The 25,547-nt window shown below is 37.4% G+C and overlaps 2 protein-coding genes across 4 annotated transcripts in view; one reads left to right on the forward strand and one right to left on the reverse strand.

Annotated features, from left to right (window-relative positions):
• mcph1 (microcephalin 1) overlaps positions 1–25,547 on the reverse strand; it is a 101,728-nt gene that overhangs the window by 1,890 nt on the left and 74,291 nt on the right. For both annotated transcript variants that reach the window (XR_014201713.1, XM_082154457.1), the window contains one exon: positions 454–691. Coding sequence is in view for 1 of the 2 variants with exons in the window: in XM_082154457.1 (XP_082010583.1) it covers positions 454–691 (238 nt within the window). In the remaining variant the exon portion in view is untranslated. The remainder of the gene's footprint in view (positions 1–453; positions 692–25,547) is intronic.
• angpt2a (angiopoietin 2a) overlaps positions 7,454–25,547 on the forward strand; it is a 30,237-nt gene continuing 12,143 nt past the window's right edge. The window contains exons 1-4 of one of the 2 annotated variants that reach the window (XM_082154508.1): positions 7,454–11,104; positions 18,685–18,840; positions 24,900–25,021; positions 25,221–25,456. In XM_082154508.1, coding sequence (XP_082010634.1) covers positions 10,829–11,104; positions 18,685–18,840; positions 24,900–25,021; positions 25,221–25,456 — 790 coding nt within the window. In that variant the 5' untranslated portion in view covers positions 7,454–10,828. The remainder of the gene's footprint in view (positions 11,105–18,684; positions 18,841–24,899; positions 25,022–25,220; positions 25,457–25,547) is intronic. The other variant, XM_082154509.1, reaches the window with a different exon arrangement.

A 25,547-nucleotide genomic window follows, 5' to 3' on the forward strand; every position in this document is an offset into this window, starting at 1 on the left:
GTTTGTGGGGGAATTTCCCGCATTATAAGTGGTAGACCTGCGGGAAAATTCAAATACTTGAAGTATTATCTGTTATATTATTTATTTTAATAGTTCAGAAAGTTCAAATTTAAATTTTTAAGAATTGTTGAAAGGTGTCTTTTTAATAAATGCAACACGTTTCCAAAGTCATGTGAAATAATCGTGTTCCATAATCGTGATTTCAATACTGTCCAAAATAATCGTGATTATGATTTTTTCCATAATCGAGCAGCACTAGTTGAGGGTTATTAATGGTGTGCAGTTTTGTAGAGGCTAGCAATAGCAAGCTAGCTTTGAAAGCATAAAAGAGGGGGAAAAAAGAAATCCCACCCTCCCTTAATGTCCTGTGGCACACATGGATTTTGTTTAGGGTGCGTAATGGTGATAATACATCACTCGTTGCTCATCGTTATCATTAATAGGCCATCCTACCTAAAATCCACTGTTCAGAAAGACTGTGGCTCCCCTCTGGTTTCTTGCCATTATACTCTCCAATACAGATCCCGGCCTGCCGCATACTCCGGCACACAGTTCCTCCACACAGCTGGATGAGTTCTGTTAGGCTGCTGCAGGGGGGCTGGGAGTGTGGGGACACAAACATGGGCAGCTGCTTCTGGAACAGGTCCTGCTGATGTTCCCCAGCAGAGAGATGCTGCTGCAGTCGGCATATCTGGAAAAACAGAGAAAATGTTATTCCAACCCATGTTCTTTTTCCAAATATTTTGGGTAACATGAGCCCAAACACCAAGGGTCTCAAACTTAAATTGCAGCACTTGACTGACATTTACAACAGACATTTACTCACAGGAGGGCCATTTCAACATTCAAGTACAAGAAAGTGCAATATTTCTGATAATTTACGTTTTAAATGCCATTACTTACATACTTTTGTCATACTTAAAAAAACAAAACAAAAAAAATACAGCAGTTGCTATATACATTTTATATGCATTAGATTATTTTACAGTTAGTGCAATTTTTTTTCTTTTTTAAAACTAATTGAAACCTTGCATTGAACTAACAAATGCAATCCCTTAATATATTTGTACTTCATTCTATTTCTTGCCAGACACCTGAAAGCTTCTGCTCACACTGATCCACATTTGCTCTGATGGAGGTCACAGTTGAAACCCATAGTACAGCTTCTAAATGGGCACCACCAAACCAAGATATGTATTTGCATTTATTAAAGCTCAAAGTAAAAAAAAATATAAAAAAAATATCACAGACATGTACTCCCAAAAAGGCATTTTACCTGACTGAACACTTTGGACAGCTCTGGGAAGAATACAAGTAATTCTTGTAAAAATTGTCCAGTCATGTTTGCTTTTCCCTGTGAATTTATCTGACTGCAAGTCAACAAGTTCCATTTGCAACACACGGGACACACACTGCACATCAGCTAAAAAGGGGTCTGCAAAAAGCTGGAAAGTGTCACAGTGTGCCCTGATGTCAGCAATAGACTATTAAAATTCCTGGACACAGTGGACAGGGACATGCACAAGGGCTATGGGGCTCATGGGCTGAGGTGCACCTCCAGCAGGTAGAGTACAGTATAATAGCGAAATGGATTTTAATCCACACTAAATTCATTCTGTAATGTCTCTGCTGCTCCAGATTTACTCTGGGGTTTCCATTTCTCGCACGCACCAAGTTCCTATCGCTCCTCCATCGTGTTGTGGTGGATTTTTAATAGATAAAATAGTAAACTGTATATCAAACTAACCATGTTTCTAACATCTAACCTTACTTCCCTTATTAGGCCTAACATGCTAACACTTTGAAACACAATGTACTAAAACGTTCTGTCCTGTGTTTTTGAATGTTGTATGTTGTGTTGCCATTCCCCTTTTACTTTGGTTGTGTGAGTGTAAAAATAACAAATATGGGAAATGAATCTTGACAGATGTCTAAACTTGAAACCAAAAACAGAGTTTGGTTCTACCTGGTAACAGAAGGGTTTGTCTATGAAAACCAATCAAATTGTGGGGAAATTATGTAATGCAGCATGACATTTTTAGCCATACCTCCTTATTCTATAAAAACTGTTGTATTCTTTTAGCTGGTGGGATTCTCAATGGAATTTGTCTGAGATCCTCCGGCCTTGCTTCTTCTTGGGGGAGATTCTCTGAGAACTGCTCGAGAGATCCTCCGGCCATGATTAAAGCATTTAGAGGACATTTGCAGAAGTCTGTTTGTCGATTATTCCTGCGCAGGAAGAAAGCTAGTTAGGTAGACTATATATTGGAGACGAACCAGGTAGACTATATAGGGAACGTCGATTGGAGACGACCCAGATAGTTAGGTTTAGGGAAAAATCTACGACAGTGTCGACATATATTTTACATTCTAGTCTATAGTGAATCTGCAGAAACTCCTTGACGGAGTTTGTTTTTGTTGGTAGTGCTTTGCTCCTTTTCTGCCATTTATTAAACTGTTTTCTGTGTCACAGAATGAACAAGCGGACTAGAGGAGACCAGTGCTTCATAATTAATCTTATATGAACGCAATCACGATTTCTGCTTTTCACGGTTATGCTAGCAAGCAAAATATTGATAAATATATTGCCGTTTATTCTCATTATGTGCTGTTAATGATAGATCGACACAAAGTCTTGTTAACTTGACTTGTCCTAAACTCTGCAGGCGAGGGTGATTTTTCCCACACAGCTCACACTGAACTCAGCAGACTACATGTTGCAAAACAATAACGCACCATACACCTATTTGTCAACATGATCTTTTGTAATACATACATTTATGAAGCAGCACAAAATACTGATGTGAACTAATCACACGGTGCTTGAAAAGTCTATTGGGATTGATGTAGAATGAACGGGGCTTAAACGCAGTCTACAGTACAAGAAAGCTCTCTCAGTCTGGAAATGTAAGCATTTATTCTGCAATTTGAGGTTTACACAAAATGTGTCTGTTTTTAAGATTTACACATTTCAATTATATGACAAATTTCCATCAAAATGAACAGAGTATATTCTTGTTTATGCTATGTCATGTTTCAGTAGTCTATTAGTCGGAAATGAATAAGAGTGTGGGGCAAAACCAAAAATCAATAAAAATGCCTCAAATTTATTATGGGAGCAAAAATTTCCTTTTAATGAGTTCCTTTTTAAACAAGATATCACACAAACAAGAGAGCTGTTTTTTATTATTGCGTATTGATATTGATTGTATACAACAAATAAATAAAAAATTCAATAAAAAAGTAATTTTTTAGATTTTAGACAAAAGTCAATATTAATAGTCAATAATAGTCAATGTTTTTGCTCTATTTTGCCAACGAAAATATGGCCCTCGGCTTAAAGACACATGCTGCCCATGCCTCTAAGGCTAAGCCCTGCAGGGTCACATTGGCCCTGGCGGCCAAGAAGGATCCCCCTCCACGCGATGGCAGTCCTGTACGTTTTTCAGGCCAAGCTTCTCCGGTCTATGGACAAGTCAGGCCCAGATACATCCATCTTTAAGTCCTGTGCTGCGTGACCAACCTCACCCTGCGCGCCACCAAGATGACGGCCGTGCAAAGAGCAGCCTAGTGGTCCTTGATCACCACCTCTGGCTTAACTTGTTGGAGATCAAATGAGCGGACAAAACAGCTCTCCTTGATTTCCCGGTTTTCTGACAGGCCTTTTTGACTCTGCAGTAGACAGCTTCAACGAATGCTTCACTACGGCTCAAACGTCATCGCATCATTTCCTGCATCAACCAATGCGTTAAGCGCAACCCCTTCTCCAAAGTGCCAGGGCCCTCACCTCCAAGCGCCTGTTCAGTTCCAGGCAGTGTGTTTGTTGCTAGTGCTGTTATTGTCCCCTATGAGTGTGTGTGCTATAAAGCAGTTCACCGCTGTTGCAGCGGATAACAACCCCGGGGGCTCCCCCTGCACCCCCACCTTTAACAAAAGGGCATGTTTTCTCTTCACACTCTCACTCTCAACAGCGCAAGGGTCAGCTCCCTGCCTCAGATCTTGACATAACAAAAGTTGTTCTCCAAGTTACACAACTGCGCCAACAGGTGGGAGTATAGAACTGAATATAACTGATGGGGTGTGGTATATATCCACCTTACTATGTTAGTTCATATTGGCCCAGATTGTACGCATTTTGGACAGAGAGTGAAGACCTTACTTCTTTGTGATCGCTATAATTTGTGCAATATTGTGTGTGTTACTGACAAGAAATTAACTTATAAATGTTAAATGATTGAATCAATATAATTATTTTGCTTAAAAGTGTATCTGTTATCGTTACGTTCTAACTGCTAGATGCATGACTCATCACAGTTTCACTACCACAATAGCGTCCGGTGTGATATTAAACTTGATTATTAAAACTAATGTTGATGTCACTGTATAGTATTCTGTTTGTGCCTATCTTTATCTGTCCGTCTTTAAGACGCCATTTTAATCATCGCAGTCTTAGTAAAATGCGTCATTAGTTTTCCTCTCTGTGTCACTCAATGTATATTGATAAGAAATGTGATTTATATACAGTATGTAAAGATGTGTATAATTTAATTCAGTGATAGTGTTGCCAACCAAGTGTGCCTTCCAGCTTAAAACAAAACAAAACAAAAAACAAAACAAAACAAAACAAAACAAAACAAAACAAAACAAAACAAAACAGAGGAATCTGCTGAAATAATGTCAAGGGGGGATTTTAAAGTGATGAACCACTGGACACTTGATAGTTGACCCTGTTAACAGGAGTTAAGGTAAATAGTTCTGAACTGAAGGAATAAAGGATCACAAAAATGTAACTTCAATATGTTTTTTGTTACAGATGAACAAGTGTGATCTCAACCTGTTGAGATCTACAGTGGAAGGATCTACAGTGGACACCTTTGTGGCCATTTTGCACCCTTCTGCTCTAGGGCTGAGGTATTCAATCCTGCTCCTGGAGGACCACTGTGTTTAGTTCCAACCCCAATCAAACACACCTGAATCAGCTCATCAAGCTCTTCACGATCACTTGAAAATACAAAGGCATGTGTGCTGAAGAAGGTTGGAACTAAACTCTGCAGGACAGTGGCCCTCCAGGAGCAGGATTGAAGACCTCTGCTCTAGGGGGTGCTCTAGTCATGTAGTTGGCTACTTCAACCACTAGTAGGAGCTGTCAGAAGCCATCGATTTATCGACCGTGCAATAACCATAACTTCATGTAGACGCTATTGTTTCTCTTAACGCAAACCAGTGAATCATGACTGCAACCAATGACGGACACAACCGATGATGACAGGAAATGACTACATGAATTTTGTCTTATTCTATTAGAAACTATTTTGAACCGGTTGAGTGAAGATCTAAGTGATGCAAGTACAGATCTGTTATTTACTGTTGAAGACCTGTGAAGTTTTATATGAGGTGGCTAATGTTGTATAATAACTAACTGCTAACTGTTAAAATGAATTTTATTAATGTGTGTATATGTGTATGTACGTATTATTTTCCCAGTGAGTTGGCTTTAAATAAGGTTTTATACAAGGAGAAATGTCTTACGTAAAAATGCAGATGTTAAGGCTATAATGTTGCATGCCAATTTATTTTTCCTGTTAAAAACAAAATGAAGCCTATAATTTTAATGATTTTTCAACACATGTAAAAGACGTAATTGTTGAAAACATTGGGTCTCATTCATGAAACATTCATAAATATACGAGTAAATATGTGAGTGATTTGCGCGTAAAGAGACATTCCCGAAAATTCTTCTCCTGATTCACAAATACTTCGTAAACGTCAGATTTGATAGTGAAATGTGTGTGTGGGTTAATGAATTCCAATCAGTCGTAAATGGGACGCGCGCGTGCACGCTCATTCTCAATTACCATAAATCCCGCCCATTAAAACCGACTGACAACTATATATGGGCATCATATTATGACACGAAACGAAGGATTTCAACATGTCTTCTCAAAAGCGAATGAAGAAGAGAAATTTCTCAGATGCAGAAATTGAAGTTTTATTATCAGAAGTTCATTCAAAACGCCACATTTTATTTTCAAGCGTAGCCTACATAGTGGCGTATCAGGTCCTAAAAAAAAGGATTTTTTAGATAATAATGCTTTTACCTAAATGCTTTAGGTAAAAATGCTTGGCAGCATATTAGCCTACAGATGCAGTTAACGGAGTTTCATCTGTTAATCGAACAGTCCCAGAAGTGAAAAGAAAATGGTTCGACATGAAGCTTGACTGCAACACTTGTGACTTGCGGAAAAAATAAATAAATGAATAAACAGCTTGAATATAAAAAATATAAAAAAAAGAAAAGACTTGCGGACTTGTGTTACGTTTGCAGATGCTATTACTGGCTCTCGTAATAAAAGTAAAAAGAAAAACCGTATGTAATTACTATATATAATATTTTTTCAAAATGCTGTGTAATATGTACCCGATTAAGGTGAATTAAAATACAGCCTTATTAATGAGCAAAACGTTCGGATGTTAAACGCACTATTTACGCGTGGCTGGGAGCAGGTGTAGATTTCTTTCGTACCAACTAACATTTGGAAAATACGAACATTTTAATGAATCCGAAAATTTACGCCAGAACCACTTTACACACGATTTACACAAAAATTCGTTCTGCTCGTGTTTCATGAATGAGACCCATTGTGCCAATTAATAAACACTTGTTGACTTATATTTGTCCCTTTCTAGCGGTAACAAACCACGAGTACTCGTGTAACTCGGTATTGTTTTGACGAGTCACACCGTGTCTACACCAGACGCCAAATCCCCGACAGTAAACCTATGCCTCGTTCTATTTATGACGTACTCCAAGCACTCGTGATAGGAAGGACAAATGGATTTACAAAGGTTGCTTTGTCGTGTCCAGTGTAGACAGCTTCTAGCATTACACAACGCGTCAACGGTCATGTCTGGTGTAGACACGGTAATCGACGAGGAGAAATCAGTAGTTGTGCAACCCCTACTTGTAGAATTGTGAAAGGGCAACTGTGCAGTCTTATTTATGGCAGCATACTTTAAAAATTACTTCTTGAATATCTACCACTGCTACTGCGGTACATTTTTTTTTCTTTGTTTTAATTGATGCATTAAAGGGTTAAATGGAGTTTCCATATTAATGTTTTATTTAACAATGTTTTTCACAGTGTGAGCAGGTCTCTAGTGTAATGAAAGGAAAAAATAGCCTCCCAAACCTGTAAATGACAAACTCTCTCATCAGAATAAAATGGACAGAGCTTTTGCACGTTGTAAACGCTGTTTAAGAAAAAGAAGGTCATTGTGTAATTTCCTTCCTCCTGCAACTTCCTTGTGACATTAAATGACTAACACAAACAGGAGCCCTCCCAAACATGTAATACGGGAAAATTATTCATCCCCTGCACCTGAGCGATGGCCGTCATTTCTTTGCATTTTCTGCACTGATTTTAGGTAGGTAGGTAGGTAGGTGGGGGGGGGGGGGGGGGGGTACTGTGATACTGTGATCACTCAGAAGGATATACTGGATTTACTTTCACACATTTTACTCCCACCATTATTACTTCTTAAATAATAAATATTATAGATGATAATAGTATTACAAAAAATTACACAGGTGATATATTTGATACATTGATTTGTCAAAAGTAAAAAATAAATAAAAATTAAAATAAAACTTGTTTGCTGGTGTGCATTTCTCTAGTGAAAACTGCAGTTGTAGAAAAACAGGTTCAAAGGGGTTCTATATACGCTGTGTCCGACAGATGAAAAATGCTGCCTCAACCACAGGATACGGCGCTAGGAAGGCAACAAGGCATGTCCTAATCCAATGCTTGTGTCATAGTCCTGTCTATTACTGATATACCTTCATCTGACCAATTTTTGAGGGCAGCATAGATGCATTATTCACTGCCAATTATATCCAGGGTTTTTAATTTAGGTTTGAAGGTAGTAAAGCATGTGTTATAGGCTATTAGGGAAATATACTTTTGCCAAAGAAGACCTTTTACTTCAAATAAATGTTGATTTAAAAGAAGCCTACTTCAGTGTAATATGTTACCACTTCATCATGCTTAACAATGAGAATTTCAATCATTTTAATGCGACTACCAGTTGTGACGAATAGAAGCTCAACTAGTTTCAGTGAAAATAAAAGCTCAATGGTTTATCTCTTGCAAGTGCAGAAATTAGGACAACAGTATTGTGATTTCCCTACTGTAGCATAAAATAATATACTTGTGAAATAGTCATTTTCATTTATTTTACAGTGCATTTGTTTTACAATATATGGCTATTACTGTCAAAATTATAATTATTGTATTCTAATTATTTTTCCTAAAACACCACTGTGAATGTAATGTAGACTGAGACACTATATCAACGCAAAAGAGGGTTGAATCCCCTTTAAAGTTCAGGTACAAGTCAATGCATTTTTTCTTTGTTCAATTTGAACTTTCAAATCTGAACATGGCTTTGAATTCTCAGAGTGTACACTATATAATGGTAGTATTCTCAAAATAAAAATCTAATTATCTTATCAAAATACCTAAAATATGTGCTTGTAAAAAGTGTTTTCTTTAGCCAGTTGAAGACGCGGTGCATATGATCAGGATTTTACCACCTCCACCTCATTTTGAGCCAGGAAAAAAACAACAACTGATATTCCACAATCCTGTCCGTTCTATCCCATGAAAGTTGAGCTAAAAATTACATTTGCAGTTAGTGGTTTGTTTGTGTGTAAATGTAAATTTAACAACTTTTTCCCATTCTGATGTAATTTTAAGAATAAATATTTTAGTAATTAAATATTCAATATCCCACCTACATTTCCTGTCGGTACTGAGACTTGAACCCACAACCTTCAGGTTACAAGTCCAACTCTCTAACCATTAGGCCACAACTGCCCTAAAGGATCTTTAAGGATCTATATAAGGTGGTCTCAACTCTGGCCCTCGAGGTCCACTTTCCTGCAGAGTTTAGCTCCAACCTTGATCAAACTCACTTATCTATATCTTTTAGTAATCCTGAAGACATTGATTAGATTGTTCAAGGTGTGTTTGATTAGAGTTGGAGCAAAACTCTGTTGGAAAGTGGACCTTGAGGGCCAGAGTTGAGAACCCCTGTTCTATATGGAACCTCTTCTTCTTTGAGTGTGTAATACTTTGAGTGTCTACACTAGAATAGAAGCTTTGATGGTCATCATAAAGCAATGTTCTCTTGGAAGTGTAATGGAAGTGACGACAAGGACATAATATCCAAGCAGAGGAGACACCCACGGGGTTAAAAGACAAAACATCCTCTGAGCGGAATTATTTCCTCCCACAACACCTGCCTTCCCCTTCCTTCATGTCAGCTTTTCAGGCCAATATACTGTGATCATCTGAAATCAGGAAGTGCTCTTACGGACTTGCCTAATAATATTTAATTTTTATAGGTCAAATACTAATGCAGGCTGTTTGTAATTTTGAAAACATTTTTTTTTTACCAGTATCTGGTGGACTTTTTACACATCTTTGAATAACTATCATAAGTTTAACACATTTTATTTTTTTAACACCAGAGCCTTACAAAAACTGATTTGAACAGATTTCAGAAGAATTTCCCCACCAAAAAGACTGCTGTTGGTAATGTTGAATAAATAAAAACGCCAGAGTAAAAAAAAAAAAAACACTTTAAAACTGCTGTACTAACAAACATTATTTCAAGAGACTGAAACCATGAGCAATCGAACAGACAGCAAAAACACAATCAACTGCTTCTCCCTTCCAAAGAAAAGCAATGACCGCAAGAAATGCATGACCATATCAGACAATATGAAATTTAAGATTATTTTTAGCAACTGCAATAATGACAATAAGTAATAATTTTAAAATCCATGATAAGAGCTTTTACAAATATCATCTTAAGTGAAAGCCAAATACTTTTATAAACAAGCCGCTTTTCATCTTTCGGCATTTTACCAACATATCAATTTGAGTAACAAGTTAACCTGAAAAACTGACAACAATATCAGAATTTCTTAATTTTTTGAAGACATTTTTCAAAAACCTAAAAATGTGCTTCCAGTTTTCAATGACAAGATTCTCAGACTTTTGGATCCCACTGTTTTCAAGATTTAGGACAGGAAGTGGTCTTGAAATGATAGTGTGAGTGACAACTGAAAGACCCTCTCTTAATCTCTCTTCAAACATTCAAGGGGACCAGTGCTTTGAAGAGAAGAATGTGGAAGGACAAAAGCAAAGCAAAAAACACATCTGGACATGTGGTCGTCTGGTGTGACTTGGACACTGCTGAAGCTGCATTACTTGAATTATACAGCTGCATCCTGAGTAGAGTTTTTTTTTTTTTTTTTAGCAGCAGCAGCAGCCTCTAAGAACAACACAAATACAACCATTGCGTCCCCGTCCTCTCCTGCTGACCAGAACCATTGTCTTGGCTTTTGTTGGAGCAGCAGATACAGGCAAGAGGGAGAGCTTAAGAGCTTCAGGGTCTGGCTGGAATGCTCTTTATCCTCCTCTTTCCAAGCAGTGCTCCTCATGTAGAGGCCATGGGTCATGGGAGGAGTCTCAGTCCTTCACAGAAGACTTGGGTAATACAACAGCCTGTTAGACTGATGAGGGATGAGTACAATCAGCCTGTGAGCGAGTGACACTCTACGACTGCTTCTGTGACACTGTCTCCTCCTCCTACTCTTGATGGCATATAAATGAGTGTGAGCACAGTCCTGGAAAAGGAGAATCAACTGGATGTAGAGACTTAGAGTCTTCATTCTTCAAACATCCATCCTCTAATAACACAGGAACAAAGATATTTACTTAAACAGGTGGAAGTAGTATTAAATATTTTCAGAACAAATATGCTGAACACCGGCACACTATTTCTAATTTATTGCCTTAGTGTTGGGGAAGCATTTACGACCAATTCAGATGCAACAGGAAAGAAGTCATACCAGATCCAGAACGGGCCATGCACCTACACTTTTCTGCTGCCAGAACCGCAGAACTGTGGAGGTCCATCAAGTACCTACACCAACCAAGTGCAGCGAGATGACCTGGTTGACTACGACAGCTCAGTCCAAAGACTAGAACAACTAGAGACCATCATGGAGAACAACACACAATGGCTGCAAAAGGTACCAAGTTCCTCTTGTACATGACAGTAGAAAACAAGTACATAAATAGATGTGGTTTTTGAAGGTAATTTGCTTATATTTTAGGACACTTTTGTGGTTTCATTTCAGAGTTAGGTTTGTTTTGTTTATGTGAAAGTAGTTTTCTACACTTAAATGTGAATTTCACCTGAATCCACTTACAAATGGGAGTATGGCTTGCAGTTCAACTTGTGGAAGTGAATCATTACTGATGTATAATTTGCATCTTGGCAAGCCATCACTAACACTTACTAAAAACGATTCATTTTTTGTATCTCTGCTTCGCATCTCTTGAAATGCATTCACGGCAGACAAATGCAAGTGCTGATTTGTGCGTGTAAAGATTTGGTGGAAAGTTTCCGCTATTATTCTTTGTGGTACTTGCATCGATGCAAATGTACCATGGTTCAGACCCAAATATAAATGTCAAGACAGACCTCTAGGGGAGGGGAAAAGGTGTTAGAGTCAAACGCAAGCCAAGCAAACTCAAACCAAGACTTAAGCCAGAGAGCTGTATGACTTCAGTGTGCTTTCCTCACAATGAAACAATGTAATCAGTTCAATCAAGCAGCTAAAAATCAGGAAACAACAATGAATGCTTATTTTAAAGGAATGAACGTTATTCCTTTCAATGCCATCAGTGAGGCAAGGAAGAGTTAGTTCAGTTGGTAACACTTTACAATAAGGTTTCATTAATTAACATTGGTTAACTACTTTAGTTAACATGAACTAACAATGAACAATACTTCTACAGCATTTAGTCAATGGTAATTTCAATATTTACTAATACATTTTTAAAAATCCAAAATTGTGTTTGTTAACATTATTTAATGCACTGTGAACTAACATGAACAATTAGATTTGACTGAAGTACTAACATCAACAAAGTTTAATAAATGCTTTAAAAACATATTGCTTATTATTAGTTCATATTAGCTAATGCATTAACTAATATTAGCTAATGCATTAACTAATATTACCTAATCAATGTGACCTTATTGTAAAGCGTTTCCGTTCAGTTTGTTTCAGGATAATGTATATGAATATTGCAACCATGTTCGTATCTGCATCAAAATAATCAGTCCAAAATTGCCTGAACAAGGTGCTCTCGGCCAGATTGAAAACAATCTCTGCAGTGGTCCATGTGTGGAGAGAGAAATCTGCCCCAAGAACCTCTTCTCATTGTTTTTGATATCATTGATGACTCATGTTAATGAAATCAAATTTTTTATTGCTAACGATAATTTGACAATATTTTGCTTAGTGTGCTACTAATCAAACAATATCAGTATAAATTTATCTATTTTTGCACTGCAGAAATGGCACAGAAGCTGTATCTAAAGCAGTATTTAAATTATTTACACAGCAATTATAAATGCATAAATTATGCTATGATTTTATATACAATTTCATAATATTTTGAAATATGAAAAGTAAACTGAAATTAACTGTTAGGCTACATAAAAGAGATATAAAATTAAAACTGCCAGTAGATGGCGGCAAGTCACTGTCTTAATGAGTCATTGATTCATTCATTCATTCATTCATTCATCCATCAAGAATGAATGGTTGATTCACTAATCTTTTTTTTTCTTAGCATTTTAGAAATGTTTGTAGTGAGGATGAAACTTGTCACTCATTATTTCCATCCTGTTTGTTTGAGTCTTGGCTTGTTTCAGGAACTCGATACAGGAAATAACATACAAGCATATGCACTCAACATTGTGGAGATTGAGATTTACAACAACTGTCTTATTTTTTAATAAAACTGAAAAAAGCCCATTGTGATGATGTGGTAAAATGCTAGTTAAATTTTTTATTTAATGTTAAACGCTGCAAAAATATAATTGGCAGAACATAAATGGGTGTGGTGAAACTACACACTAACGAAACATTAGAAGAACTGCATAAGGCACAAAGTGCTGCCTCAAAACTATATATATAGTTTTGATGCAGCACTTTGTGGTGGGATGTGGCGGTGAGGATATTTCCCCAGGGGGCTTTTAAATCGTTAATTTGAAAGCGAAACTAAAATGTGCACGTCCACACGGGCATTCATAGTGGTGCAGAGCAGAGTGAGCATTTTCAATTCATTCGTACCATAGGAATGGACTGAAAACACTCGCTCTGTTCTGGTCGCTCTGCGCCCGTGGACACGCACCATATGATTGCCCATGCGCCCGTGCGCATTTTAGTTTCGCTTTCAAATTAGCGCCAATTCGGGGGCGGATTGCTTGGATGGTGATTTCAGCCTATTATTCTTAATGAAAAACACAACAACAACACAGTACAATGACAAATTTGCTTAAATAGGCGCTTTTACATTTTGCTTTGACAAAATATTCCGCCATCATCTTGTCAGTTAGCTCTTTACTCTTGTGATTGAAATCAGACTCCTGTAACTGATTTGTGCTGCGACTCTTGTTCGGCTCACAATTTATTAAGCAGACACGTTCAGTTTTTAATTGTAGAGTCTGTTCTCTAACTGAACTAAATGATTTCATGATTTTTTTTTAAATAAATCGACGGTGGGGGGGGGGGGGGGGGGATTTCTATCTTAGAAAGCCTAGTATGTATGTATGTATGTAGGCATGCCTAGTTCTGTCATGAAACTCTAGATGGCGCATGATGATCGGTCATCAACGCAAGCTGATGATATTTACAGCATTAACTACTTGGAACAAGCTGATTGGTTCATGTCAACATTTAAATGGCTGGTTACCATTCACTATAGCAGTTTGCAGCACGCTTTCAGAGTTCGTCTAAAACCCTCCACGTTCCCCAGCTCCACCTGTATAGGTCTGCTATGGGTAATTGATATATGCTAATTGTGCAGCAGCAGTATGTCAGCGTAGCAGATCTATCTATCTATCTATATATAAAACGTATACTTTTTTAATGTTTTGATATATAAAACACATTCTATATTAGATTAATCAGATATATACAAAAGTAATATTACAACTTATATCTGCAAAAAAAAAAAAAAAAAAGTAATGTAAACTTGACCATGCTTTTCTGAATGTATAACTAACCATAAGGCTAACCCTTCTTGTTTTGAACTTTGTGCATGTGTATTGAATGTTAAATAAGTTAACAATGATAACAAGGCTGTGTTTATCATGGTGATTTGTACAGAGGCTTCGTGGATGTGCACTTAAAGGTTGTATCAGCGATTTCAGGCCCAAACATAAATGATCACATTCATCCAATCTTTCCTAATGATCCGCTAGCTGCCCACCCCATAAGCAGCAGGTCAAAAAAACGCGTCTCTGTAGGCAGCCTAGGCTCTGAGATCTGCACACAAAAACAATTGGTTTCACCACCACTCAAAAACAAAATAAATAGTGTTCCAACCAATCACCGACAGGGGGTGGGCGTTGTGAGGTTTTGCGCTCGTGCACGGCTGCACGCGAATTACCTGCGTCTGTCTTTGAGGTCAAGTCTTATGTATTCATGAAAAGGTTGCTGTGTCCAAGGAAAGCGAAATATTTGTTTATTAACGTTTAAGAGTATTTACCATGAATAGCGTCAGCGCTGGTCAATGCATTGAATCAATGCCATTGGTCTCTATTAAGTGAAGCATCAGCGTTACCCATGCGATGCATTGCTGGTCAGCTGAGCCTTAAAAAGTGGAGCTCAAAGTTAAAATAATTAACACCTTGTTTTATTACATCTATCTTTTAATTAATCAGCGTTTTTGAAGTGTTCGTTGAATAAATGGTTTAATGACTCAAAGACAGTCCCTTGCCACCACCTAGTGGCATAACAATGTAACTGCGCGCTGAATGTCTATGTGCAGAGACGAAGAGGATGATACTTATGAAATATCAGCAGAAAGCCTTTTGTCCAGTCAGATTCGAGGATCGGAACTAACTGTTATACATATAAAAATAGCCTAACAAGCTTATTGTGAGGTTTATGTTCTGTTATGTGGACACGTTTTTGTGCATGCTGACCACATCGTAACACTTATTTATATAGCAACAAATAATCAAAATAGAGAAAAGACAAAATAAATCAAAATAAATGAATAAATGGCGATAATACCACATCTATTGAGCCACTCAAAATTACCGCAAGGGAAATTCCTTCACCGCGACAGCCCTAACGACATGCTGTCCTAACACTAAACAATCAGTGTTTAGTGATGTCAAAATGTCACAATAACCAATCAGAAAATAAAGAAATATATTTTTTAAGTCGATTAAGTCACGGCGATCTTCATGATCAATCGTCGCTGTCATGTCAGAGTGCGTGAGTACTCGTGCACATCCCTGGCTAACCCTGCTTCTAAATTGAGAAACTTTCCTCTTGGACTTTAGAACCATGATAACCCGGGGTTAAGCCCAGTGTAAAAGAAAGCCCTTCTGATGGAGTGTCAACTCTAGTGTAGACGGGTCCATGTACTTTTGCGTCCATTCCTTTTTCCTTTTTTAACCATGAAAAAAAGAAAGAAAAAAGAACGGTTGTTGTATTTTTAAATGCTATGTTGAATACCAAAATTTATATTAAAACCGTATACACAAATTTCATGCGCAAAAAATTTAATATTGACTTAATTTCAGATTTTTTTATTACATTTTGCATCTTTATAAAATTAAGTTTTCTTTCGCAAAATTATTGTTTCTCCCACACTTTCAAAAGCCATGTTCTAAAACCACAATAATACACGATTTTAATAATACCAGACAGAGCCCGTCTACGGAGAGCCTTGGCACTTCCTATTAGCCCCATTGTATCGATCTTGGTTGCAGTTCCATTAGAATTCCACTGGAAGTGATCGCGGGCGAGCGCAGACTGAATGGGAGTCTATGGAGCTAGACGGCTAAATGTATCTCTTTCTCCTGCTTGTCGTTGAATCAACGTAGATTTTATTGTTGATTCCGCAAGTTCAATATAGATTATAGTCCAAAAGTCGAATGAATGAGTACTTATGTCCTTTCGATTTCTTACAGGTTGGGCCGTTGTTGGCCGGAACACGCTAGCATTCTGCTAATGAATGCTGATTGGTCAGTGACAGACTTGCGACTGATTACGACCAGAGACCCCGTTTGATGGCACCTGAAGTTTTTACATTAGCTAACCAGACCTTTTTGTAACTCGTGTATTAACCGAAAGAGCCTTACCTCAAATAGCAGCTGGTGTTATCGTTGTCGATGCCACGAGAAAGGAAGCAATGAAGCGGAAGTGCCGAAGTGACTCAGAAATTGCCGTAAAGCAGCACCTCTGGCAGTATGAAAATATGTGACGTCATCACATTTTTTTAACGGATTTTTAGAACAGATAAGTGAACTTAAAAATGCAATTTTCAGCTGAGTGTATTATCTTAGCCCCCCCTTTTGAATGCAACTTTCAAATTACTTGACAAAAAATTACATCCTGAGAAAAGTGGATTCTGGGGGTGAAACCCCATAGACTCCCATTCATTCTGCACTCGCCTGCGAGCGCCCCCCGCATGGACAGAGACGTGTTACTGCAGCCAGTCCAGAAACCGGAAGTAACCAGAGAGTGCCAATTCTCTTCCTATTAGACATTCTCTGATAATACTTGATTTTAAAACTGAAACAGGCATTGCAGAACACCTGTCCCAAAATGGTGAGAGGGAGATTGCTCCCCTCTTGTTCCTGTTAAAAAGTCAACCCATTCTCACTCACGAGGGGTCCAATACATGTCCAAAAGAAATGCTATCACTATACTGACAGCAAATGCGCCCCCACAGCGACGCGGGACATTCTTAAAGCGCATAACGTGAAAAACGCTTAATGTGGCTTAATGTACTAAGACAGTGATATTGGAGGATCAAATTCAGCATACACCTGATTTATAAAGCATAGCCTACTATGTAGAAAATCATATCAGGTCGAATATGAACGCAACACGCGTACACTTTCAGCGTTTTCCACTTAGAAAACTGTTACAAAGGGAATGCTTAACGTGGTTTAATTCAAGACTGTGATATTAAAAGAACAAGATCACTAGGCTACAAACATTAATAAGCTATAACTAGTTTTAGTAAACCCTATTGCTATAGCTCTAATATATTGTCATCCTCAGCAAAACAAGGACTTTTTGAGTGAACTTGCTGTACTAATGGGGGATTTAGTGGGGGATACCACAGGTATGAACAGATATTGCTGTTGTGTGATTTTAACATGCATGTTTGCTGTGCTTCTAAACCATATTCTGCAGAATTTCTAAATCTGAATGAGTCTTGACTTTACTCAATGGGTTTCTTATCCAACACATATCTATGGACATACCCTAGATTTGATTTTAACCCATGGATTCTCTATTTCAGATGTTGAAATCAGTAGTGCATCTTTCTCTGACCACAGGCCTATATTCTTTTGCTGTTCCTTTCACTGTCCAAATCCACATAAATCCATCGCTGGCACGCTTAACTTGCTCTCTTAATGTTCTAGGGAAGAATTTTCTGTAGCCCACCATGATGTACGTAACTCTTTGGAGTCGAACTCTACTCTGCATAATCTGGACAAATGGAAAAAGGACAGATTGCTGATTTCTTATGAAATTTTCAAAAACTCTTATAACGTTTCAAAAAGCTGCAAAGGCCGCAGGGATCAATCTTCGGGCTGGTATTGTTTACCCTGTACATGCTACCTTTGGCTTCCATTTTTAATAAGGAGTATCCTTTCATCTCAGTTGTCTAATTCAGTATATACTATCCATCCTATGCATTTATCTTGATGGTACTCAGATCTATTTCCCTTTAAAAAACAATGATAAAAATGGTTTACAACCACTGTTGGCCTGTTTAAAAGAACTCAAGCTTTGGCTTTATTTAGAAAATAAAACTGAAATTATATTTGGGCCAAAGGAATACTGTGTTTCTCTTGCCCTATATGAAACTCAATGAGTTCGAAATCTGCGCGTTCTGTTTGATCAGTACTGTTGTAAAATCATGCAAACTCTCTAAAGTGAAAACCTTTTTATCCCTGAGTAACTTCCAAGCGGTGATTCATGCTTTTGGAACTTATTAGTCTTTCTTAGTCTTATTCTTTTCTGTACAGCACTTTGGTTGTTGGTTGGCCTTGGTTGTTTTAAAAAAAAAAGTGCTTTATAAATAAATATTGTATTGTATTGTAAAGCATAGACAAGGATATGAGCCCAGAATTTGAAAGCAACGAGCTAGTTTCAAGTTAACATTTACATTTAATCATTTAGCAGACACTTTTATTTAAAGCAACTTACAAATGATAACAATAGAAGCAATCAAAACAACAACAATCAAACAGGGTAAGTGCTGTGTCAAGTCCCAGTTAGTCTAGCAAAGTGCTCTTTTTTTTAATAAATAGAAAACAATAGAATATATTAGAATAGAATAAGTAAGTGCTAGTATTAATGGGTCATGTGTTGACGAAAAATATGTGTCCAGACAGTCCAGTCCTTGATTAAATAATGTCTTTCGCCAATGTTGACTTTTCAGGATATTTTTGTTTAACAATTCAGAGGTTGAGGTTGTATTTTCTGTAGTCTAAACTAAAAAGAGTTTCTGTTCTATTCGAATTTTAAGTAATTCCTTCCGATTTCACCCACAGCTGGAGAACTACATCCAGGAGAACCTCAAACAAGACATGGCCCAAATTCAGAATAACGCGGTGCAAAACCACACAGTGACCATGATCAAGATTGGGACCAGCCTTCTGAGTCAAACAGCAGAGCAAACACGGAAAATCACTACTGTTGAAGCACAGGTAGGGGTTGATACTTCTCTATGTAATTCAGTAGGCTAGGTTTAGTGGGTTCAGTTTCAAAACCTAACAGGCTTTTTTTCTACTGGCCCCGTTTGGCCAGTGGTTTACATTTTTACTTGCCCGGCCAATTTTTTTTACTGGCTCTATTTTGGTTGTATTTGACCCATGTAACTATACAATAAAAAAAGGTTGTTGCAACACCAAAAATTTTAATACTAGCGAAATTTCTAATACTTGATGACTAAGCTTAAAAACTAATAAATTGATGGTAAGTCCAGCTTCAGCTAAATGGGAAAACAACACACAGACAGGCTTCAGATGTTGATCCCAGGTTTTGTTGTAGACAATTACATCATCTAAATAAAAAGCGTAGCCTGTCTGTCTGTCAAGACATGGTTCATCAATCTTTGAAAGTTAAAGTGTGCATTTCTTAATCAAATCTTAAACTAGCCTGCATTACCTCTCTAGCTGCCAAAAGAAGTCAAGGTACTCCCTTGGCAAACATATTTGATGTAAAATCTGTCCCCTGGTCCCATCTGAATAATTTTCAGAATACAGAATATGGTGAAAATATATAACAGCTTGATTCGTATGGATTTTAGTTTTATCTCTTTATGAACTTTTTGAAGCGACAATGTGGTAGTTGTGTGGACTGTCAATGGAGGGACAGAAAGAATTCTTTTAAAATATTTTCATTTGTGTTTTAAAGATAAACAAAATCTTACAAGTTTGGAAAGACATGAGTGTGAGTAATTTATGATTTAACCCATCCTAGTTAGTGTACACACATTAGGAGTAGTGAACACACTGCAAACCGTGGACACACACACACACCCGGAGCAGTGGGCAGCTGTTTTTGCTGTGGCTCCCGGGGAGTGATTGGGAGTTAGGTGCCTTGCTCAGTCATTTCCTACCAGTATTGAGAATCAAACCCGCAACATTCGGGTTATCAGTCTGACTCTCCTAACCATTAGGCCATGACTGCTCCCATGGCCACGAGTTAAATGCATAAACAACCTGCGCGACCATAGCAACCTGGAATAATCAGAAATGGATAGGCCTATAATAATAATAATAATAATTTATTTTTAATTAAGAAAAAGCACGAAATTAAGTAATTATTTAATTACAAAATTAACATACTGCCTATTATATTGTATTGTATTGTGTGCGATGGTGCATATGGTGCAAGACAGCATTGGAATTAAGTTTATCACGCAGGTTTGTTTATGCATTTAACTCATGGCCATGAGTAATAGATGTTGTTCCTTCAACAAAGTAGTCATGGCCACAAGAAAAATGTATTGTTCCCTCAACATAGAATCTCGAGGCCACGACTATACACTCACCTAAAGGATTATTAGGAACACCTGTTCAATTTCTCATTAATGCAATTATCTAATCAACCAATCACAAGGCAGTTGCTTCAGTGCATTTAGGGGTGGGGTCATGGTCAAGACAATCTCCTGAACTCCAAACTGAATGTCAGAATGGGAAAGAAAGGTGATTTAAGCAATTTTGAGCGTGGCATGGTTGTTGGTGCCAGACGGGCCGGTCTGAGTATTTCACAATCTGCTCAGTTACTGGGATTTTCACACACAACCATTTCTAGGGTTTACAAAGAATGGTGTGAAAAGGGAAAAACATCCAGTATGCGGCAGTCCTGTGGGCGAAAATGCCTTGATGCTAGAGGTCAGAGGAGAATGGGCCGACTGATTCAAGCTGATAGAAGAGCAACTTTGACTGAAATAACCACTCGTTACAACCGAGGTATGCAGCAAAGCATTTGTGAAGCCACAACAAGCACAACCTTGAGGCGGATGGGCTACAACAGCAGAAGACCCCACCGGGTACCACTCATCTCCACTACAAATAGGAAAAAGAGGCTACAATTTGCACGAGCTCACCAAAATTGGACAGTTGAAGACTGGAAAAATGTTGCCTGGTCTGATGAGTCTCGATTTCTGTTGAGACATTCAGATGGTAGAGTCAGAATTTGCCGTAAACAGAATGAGAACATGGATCCATCATGCCTTGTTACCACTGTGCAGGCTGGTGGTGGTGGTGTGGGGGATGTTTTCTTGGCACACTTTGGGCCCCTTAGTGCCAATTGGGCATCGTTTAAATGCCACGGCCTACCTGAGCATTGTTTCTGACCATGTCCATCCCTTTATGACCACCATGTACCCATCCTCTGATGGCTACTTCCAGTAGGATAATGCACCATGTCACAAAGCTCGAATCATTTCAAATTGGTTTCTTGAACATGACAATGAGTTAACTGTACTAAAATGGCCCCCACAGTCACCAGATCTCAACCCAATAGAGCATCTTTGGGATGTGGTGGAACGGGAGCTTCGTGCCCTGGATGTGCATCCCACAAATCTCCATCAACTGCAAGATGCTATCCTATCAATATGGGCCAACATTTCTAAAGAATGCTTTCAGCACCTTGTTGAATCAATGCCACGTAGAATTAAGGCAGTTCTGAAGGCGAAAGGGGGTCAAACACAGTATTAGTATGGTGTTCCTAATAATCCTTTAGGTGAGTGTACATGATGTGGCCGTTACCTCCACAAAATGATCTTGTGGTCATGACTTATAACGTTACCAAGAGTTAATATGACATTCCCACAAATTAATATCTCGTGGCCACGACATATTGTCATGTTCCCATGAGTTAATATGTCGTTGCCATGACAAAACTAAGTGAACCGAACATGTCCCCTCCCAGTGCCACTCTTCAGCATAATGGTAACCACAAAACTCAAAAACATTACATAAACTATTTTTAATGTCCAACATAACTGAGCATTAAACACTAACATGTCTTTCCCTTTACTGAAAAACACGTAAAATAATAATTAATCCCTGAATCTACTCTTAATTTAGACCCTTGCAAAGGACGCTAGGAACTAAATATCCACTTCCCAGTAAGTTGTCAACAAAATGATTCATGTAGTTTCAACAAATATATTAAGTAGACTTCAGTTTTAAATATATTTGATGGATTGAACAATGAAATTAAGTTGTGACGAAATGTTATGAAACATAAAAATTATGTTATTTTAGCTCATTTTAATTAATTAAATTGAACAAGAGGCAAAAATAAATCTTTTGAGTATACATTTAAGTGATAATTTCTTGCAGGTCCTCCAATATGCACACGTTAGAGTAGAGAACCAATTGTCAAAATGAATTGTTAATTCACGAACAATATGAATCTGTCTGTTATACTTTTTCCAAGTGTGAAAGTGCAATCGATACACCTCCGGGACTAATTAAAAAAAATTAAGAACTGCAGCTTTTACCCTCTTACAATCTCTGTGATCTCCCACTGAAGCTTCTTGAGCCCTACCAACTAACACCGAGTCCTAACCAGCCACGACAATCATATTTTAGAAACAATTTCTATTTTTGCAACGTCATGGTTGGAACAACAAACATAGTATGACAATAATAATCTCAGGTATTGATTAAGTGCTTTATTGTGAAATGAATTTATTTGAGTTTGAATATAATTTTGCGTGACCTTTAGTCATTCTAAAAGCGACAATGGATCAGATCTTGAAAATAAATGAACCTAACTCAATGTGAACAAACAAGTGTATACTATGACAGATTGTTTCGTCACTCAGTATGTATTTTGGTAACACTTTACAATAAGGTTCATTAGTTAACACTAGTTAACTACCTTAGTTAACATGTTCTAAGAATGAACAATACTTCTTCAGCATTTATTAATCTTAGATAATATTAATTTCAACATTTACTAATACTTTATTAAAATCACAGGTTGTATTTATTAACATTAGTTTAATGCACTGTGAACTAACATGAACAAACAATGAACAGCTGGATTTTAACTCTGTAACTAACATTAACAAAGATTCATAAAAACTAACAAATGTATTGCTCATTGTTAGTTAAAGGTATAGCGGAGGATCTTTCCAAATTTTAGATAAGACCCGCCCTCTCCACTTTTTGAAAAGTTTGATTGATTCACCAGAATGATTGACAATTAGGAGGACCAATAGTTTAGACTACCCACCAGGAAGTAAAACATCCTCCGCTATACCTTTAATGTTAGTAAATACATCAACTAATGTTAACTAATGAACCTTAAAGTGTTACCTGTATTTTTAATAAATGTTAAAATAGAGTAATATTTATTAATTTGATAATGTACATATCCATTTCTTTGCGAGTGCAGTGTGCTTATAGAGAGAGGGCTGTAAAGAGCTCTTCTGACGGTCTGTGATTTTTTATGATTTTGTTGCTACTTGTAACTGATAATTCTGTTTTTGATGATCTTCCTCTAATCGTTGTTCATGTTTTAGTTTTTCGTGCTCAATTTCACACTGCTTTGCCAAATCACTAATCTCAAGTTTTCTAACGAATTTCTTTTTCTTTTCTTTTTTCCTTGTGTTCTGCACCCTGCCTAAACATCTCCTTTGCATGAGCCTGCTGTAATCCCAATATCTTTTTGCTGTTCAAATGATAGATTACTAGTGATAATCTAGTGAAATTACTAGTTACTATCTCTGTGATCCAACACCAGATCCTGCTGCTGCCTTTTCAAACACACAAGTTGTGACTCCACAATCAATTTATTTAAAAATAAATAATAATAATAATAATAATAATTCGGCACACCAAACCTCCCAAAAATATAACTTCTTTTTCCCCAAGAGTTCTGCCTCTTAAAGCATGTAATAGTAAAATTTGTACAATAAAAAACTGCACTGTCTTTACTGTATGAATTGAATATGCATTGATTCTAGGGGTGTGGATGAATAGTTGAATTTTCGAATATTCAATCAATGTTGTTTTGCTGGCCGTAAATGCCGTGAAATCCATGCAAACTAAAACTCAGTTATAACTAAATGCACCGGGTGACGCTGTGGAGCTTGTTAACAAGTTGATTGTATTTGATCACAGAATGTCGTCGTCTGCCTCTAGGCGCAGCAAAGTTTAGAATTACTTTGATCAAAATTATTTTACTAAATGAACTTACAAAATGGAATTACTTTTGATAAAATGGGTCAACATGTCATGAAACATTGTCTGGTGAAACGGAGATATCCTAAATATCGCCACCATGACATCACATGAAATCCAAACACCAGGACAGCTGCCCATCACTGCATTCACGACTGCAGGTAAACACAGCTGTACCCCCAGTGAGCCGAGAAGATAACTTCTCTCATCTCATAGTAAAATGATCTCTAGACATATGCTTCTTTTAAAGTCCCCTGTAGTAAATAATTTTGTCCCTTAAAACTCATTGATCACCAAAATTACATATTTAAATGTTTTTTACTGTGAATTTTTTTTCTTCATGCCTTTAAATAGCTTGAATGCAACTACACCCTTGCTTCATTTAGTATACGCGGATCCATTAATATGTTCATCATAACATCGTAATATACATCATACACCCGCTATATTGCTAAATCTACCTGATTTTTCATCTAAAAAAAACCCAAAACAACAACAACAACAACAACAGGATAACCTGGCATCTCTTAATACCCCTGCTAGTTCACTGTAAATGATATGCCAAAGCCCGCTGGCACATTGTCGTGATTGGTTACAAGGTAGTTTCTGATGTCAGATGCGTTTTTGAGACGGACTTTTTTTCACTGCAGTTTTAAGGAGAAAATACTTTGTCTTAAAGCATATTAAAAACACCACATTAGACATATAAACAATATTAAAAGCTTGATTTTCACCACAGGGGGACACTTGCAGAGGAAAGCAATGTTATTCTCTCAAAAATATCGTCAAGAACCACTAAATTATTAAGAAGATGGTTTTATAGTTAGAAGTCAGAATACCAACATACATGTTAAAGCCAAGATATTTGTATGGGTGCTTTAAGAATACTTCATTTAATGAAACATGGAAGACCACAACAGCTGAAAAAAACTAGAAAACACCTTCAGTGGAGGGAATTTGATTCACTGACAGAAAGTGAATATGGAAATACTCATGGTTTGCAGAGTCTCATCTAAGATGCTTTCTGTTGGAAACACAATGTCTATTTTCATCTTTAGGTAATTAACCAAACAACTCGACTTGAACGTCAGCTTCTTGAGAACTCCATTTCAACCAGCAAACTGGAAAATGAAATTCTGCAACAGATAAATGAAATCCAAAAGCTGAATGAAAAGAACAGGTAATAATATTAATTGAGCTGTTTAGAAAAACTCCACACTTTGTCTCTCCAAATTCTGGAGGAAGATCTATTCAAGTCACAAACATTTTTATAGAAACTTAAATTCACATTGCTACTGACTCCATTCATAGAATTGAAAAACCACTGTCTTGAGGAAAACTGAGTGTTTTTCAAAACTTGTTCTCTTGGTTCCTATTAGTTTTCTGGAGAAACGAGTGGAGGACATGGAAGGCAAGAGAAATACAGAGCTAGAAATCTTGAAAGAGGAGAAGGAACAGCTCAAGAAGCTGGTGGAGAAGCAGACTAACATCATAAAAGAGATGGAGCAACAACTGCTCCGCACCTCTTCCGATAACTCCGCCATGAAGCAGCAGCAGCAGGAGCTGACAAATACAGTCAACAATCTAATTCACACCATCTCTGTGGGTAAGCAAGGTGGGGTTTGCATCAGTATTTCAACTGTTATTACACATGGGACCTGGGGCAAAATAAACTCCAAAAACAATATTGTGCCAGACAGTTCACC

This window comes from Leuciscus leuciscus (genome assembly GCF_965113295.1).
Source record: "Leuciscus leuciscus genome assembly, chromosome: 22".
Lineage (NCBI taxonomy): Eukaryota > Metazoa > Chordata > Actinopteri > Cypriniformes > Leuciscidae > Leuciscus > Leuciscus leuciscus.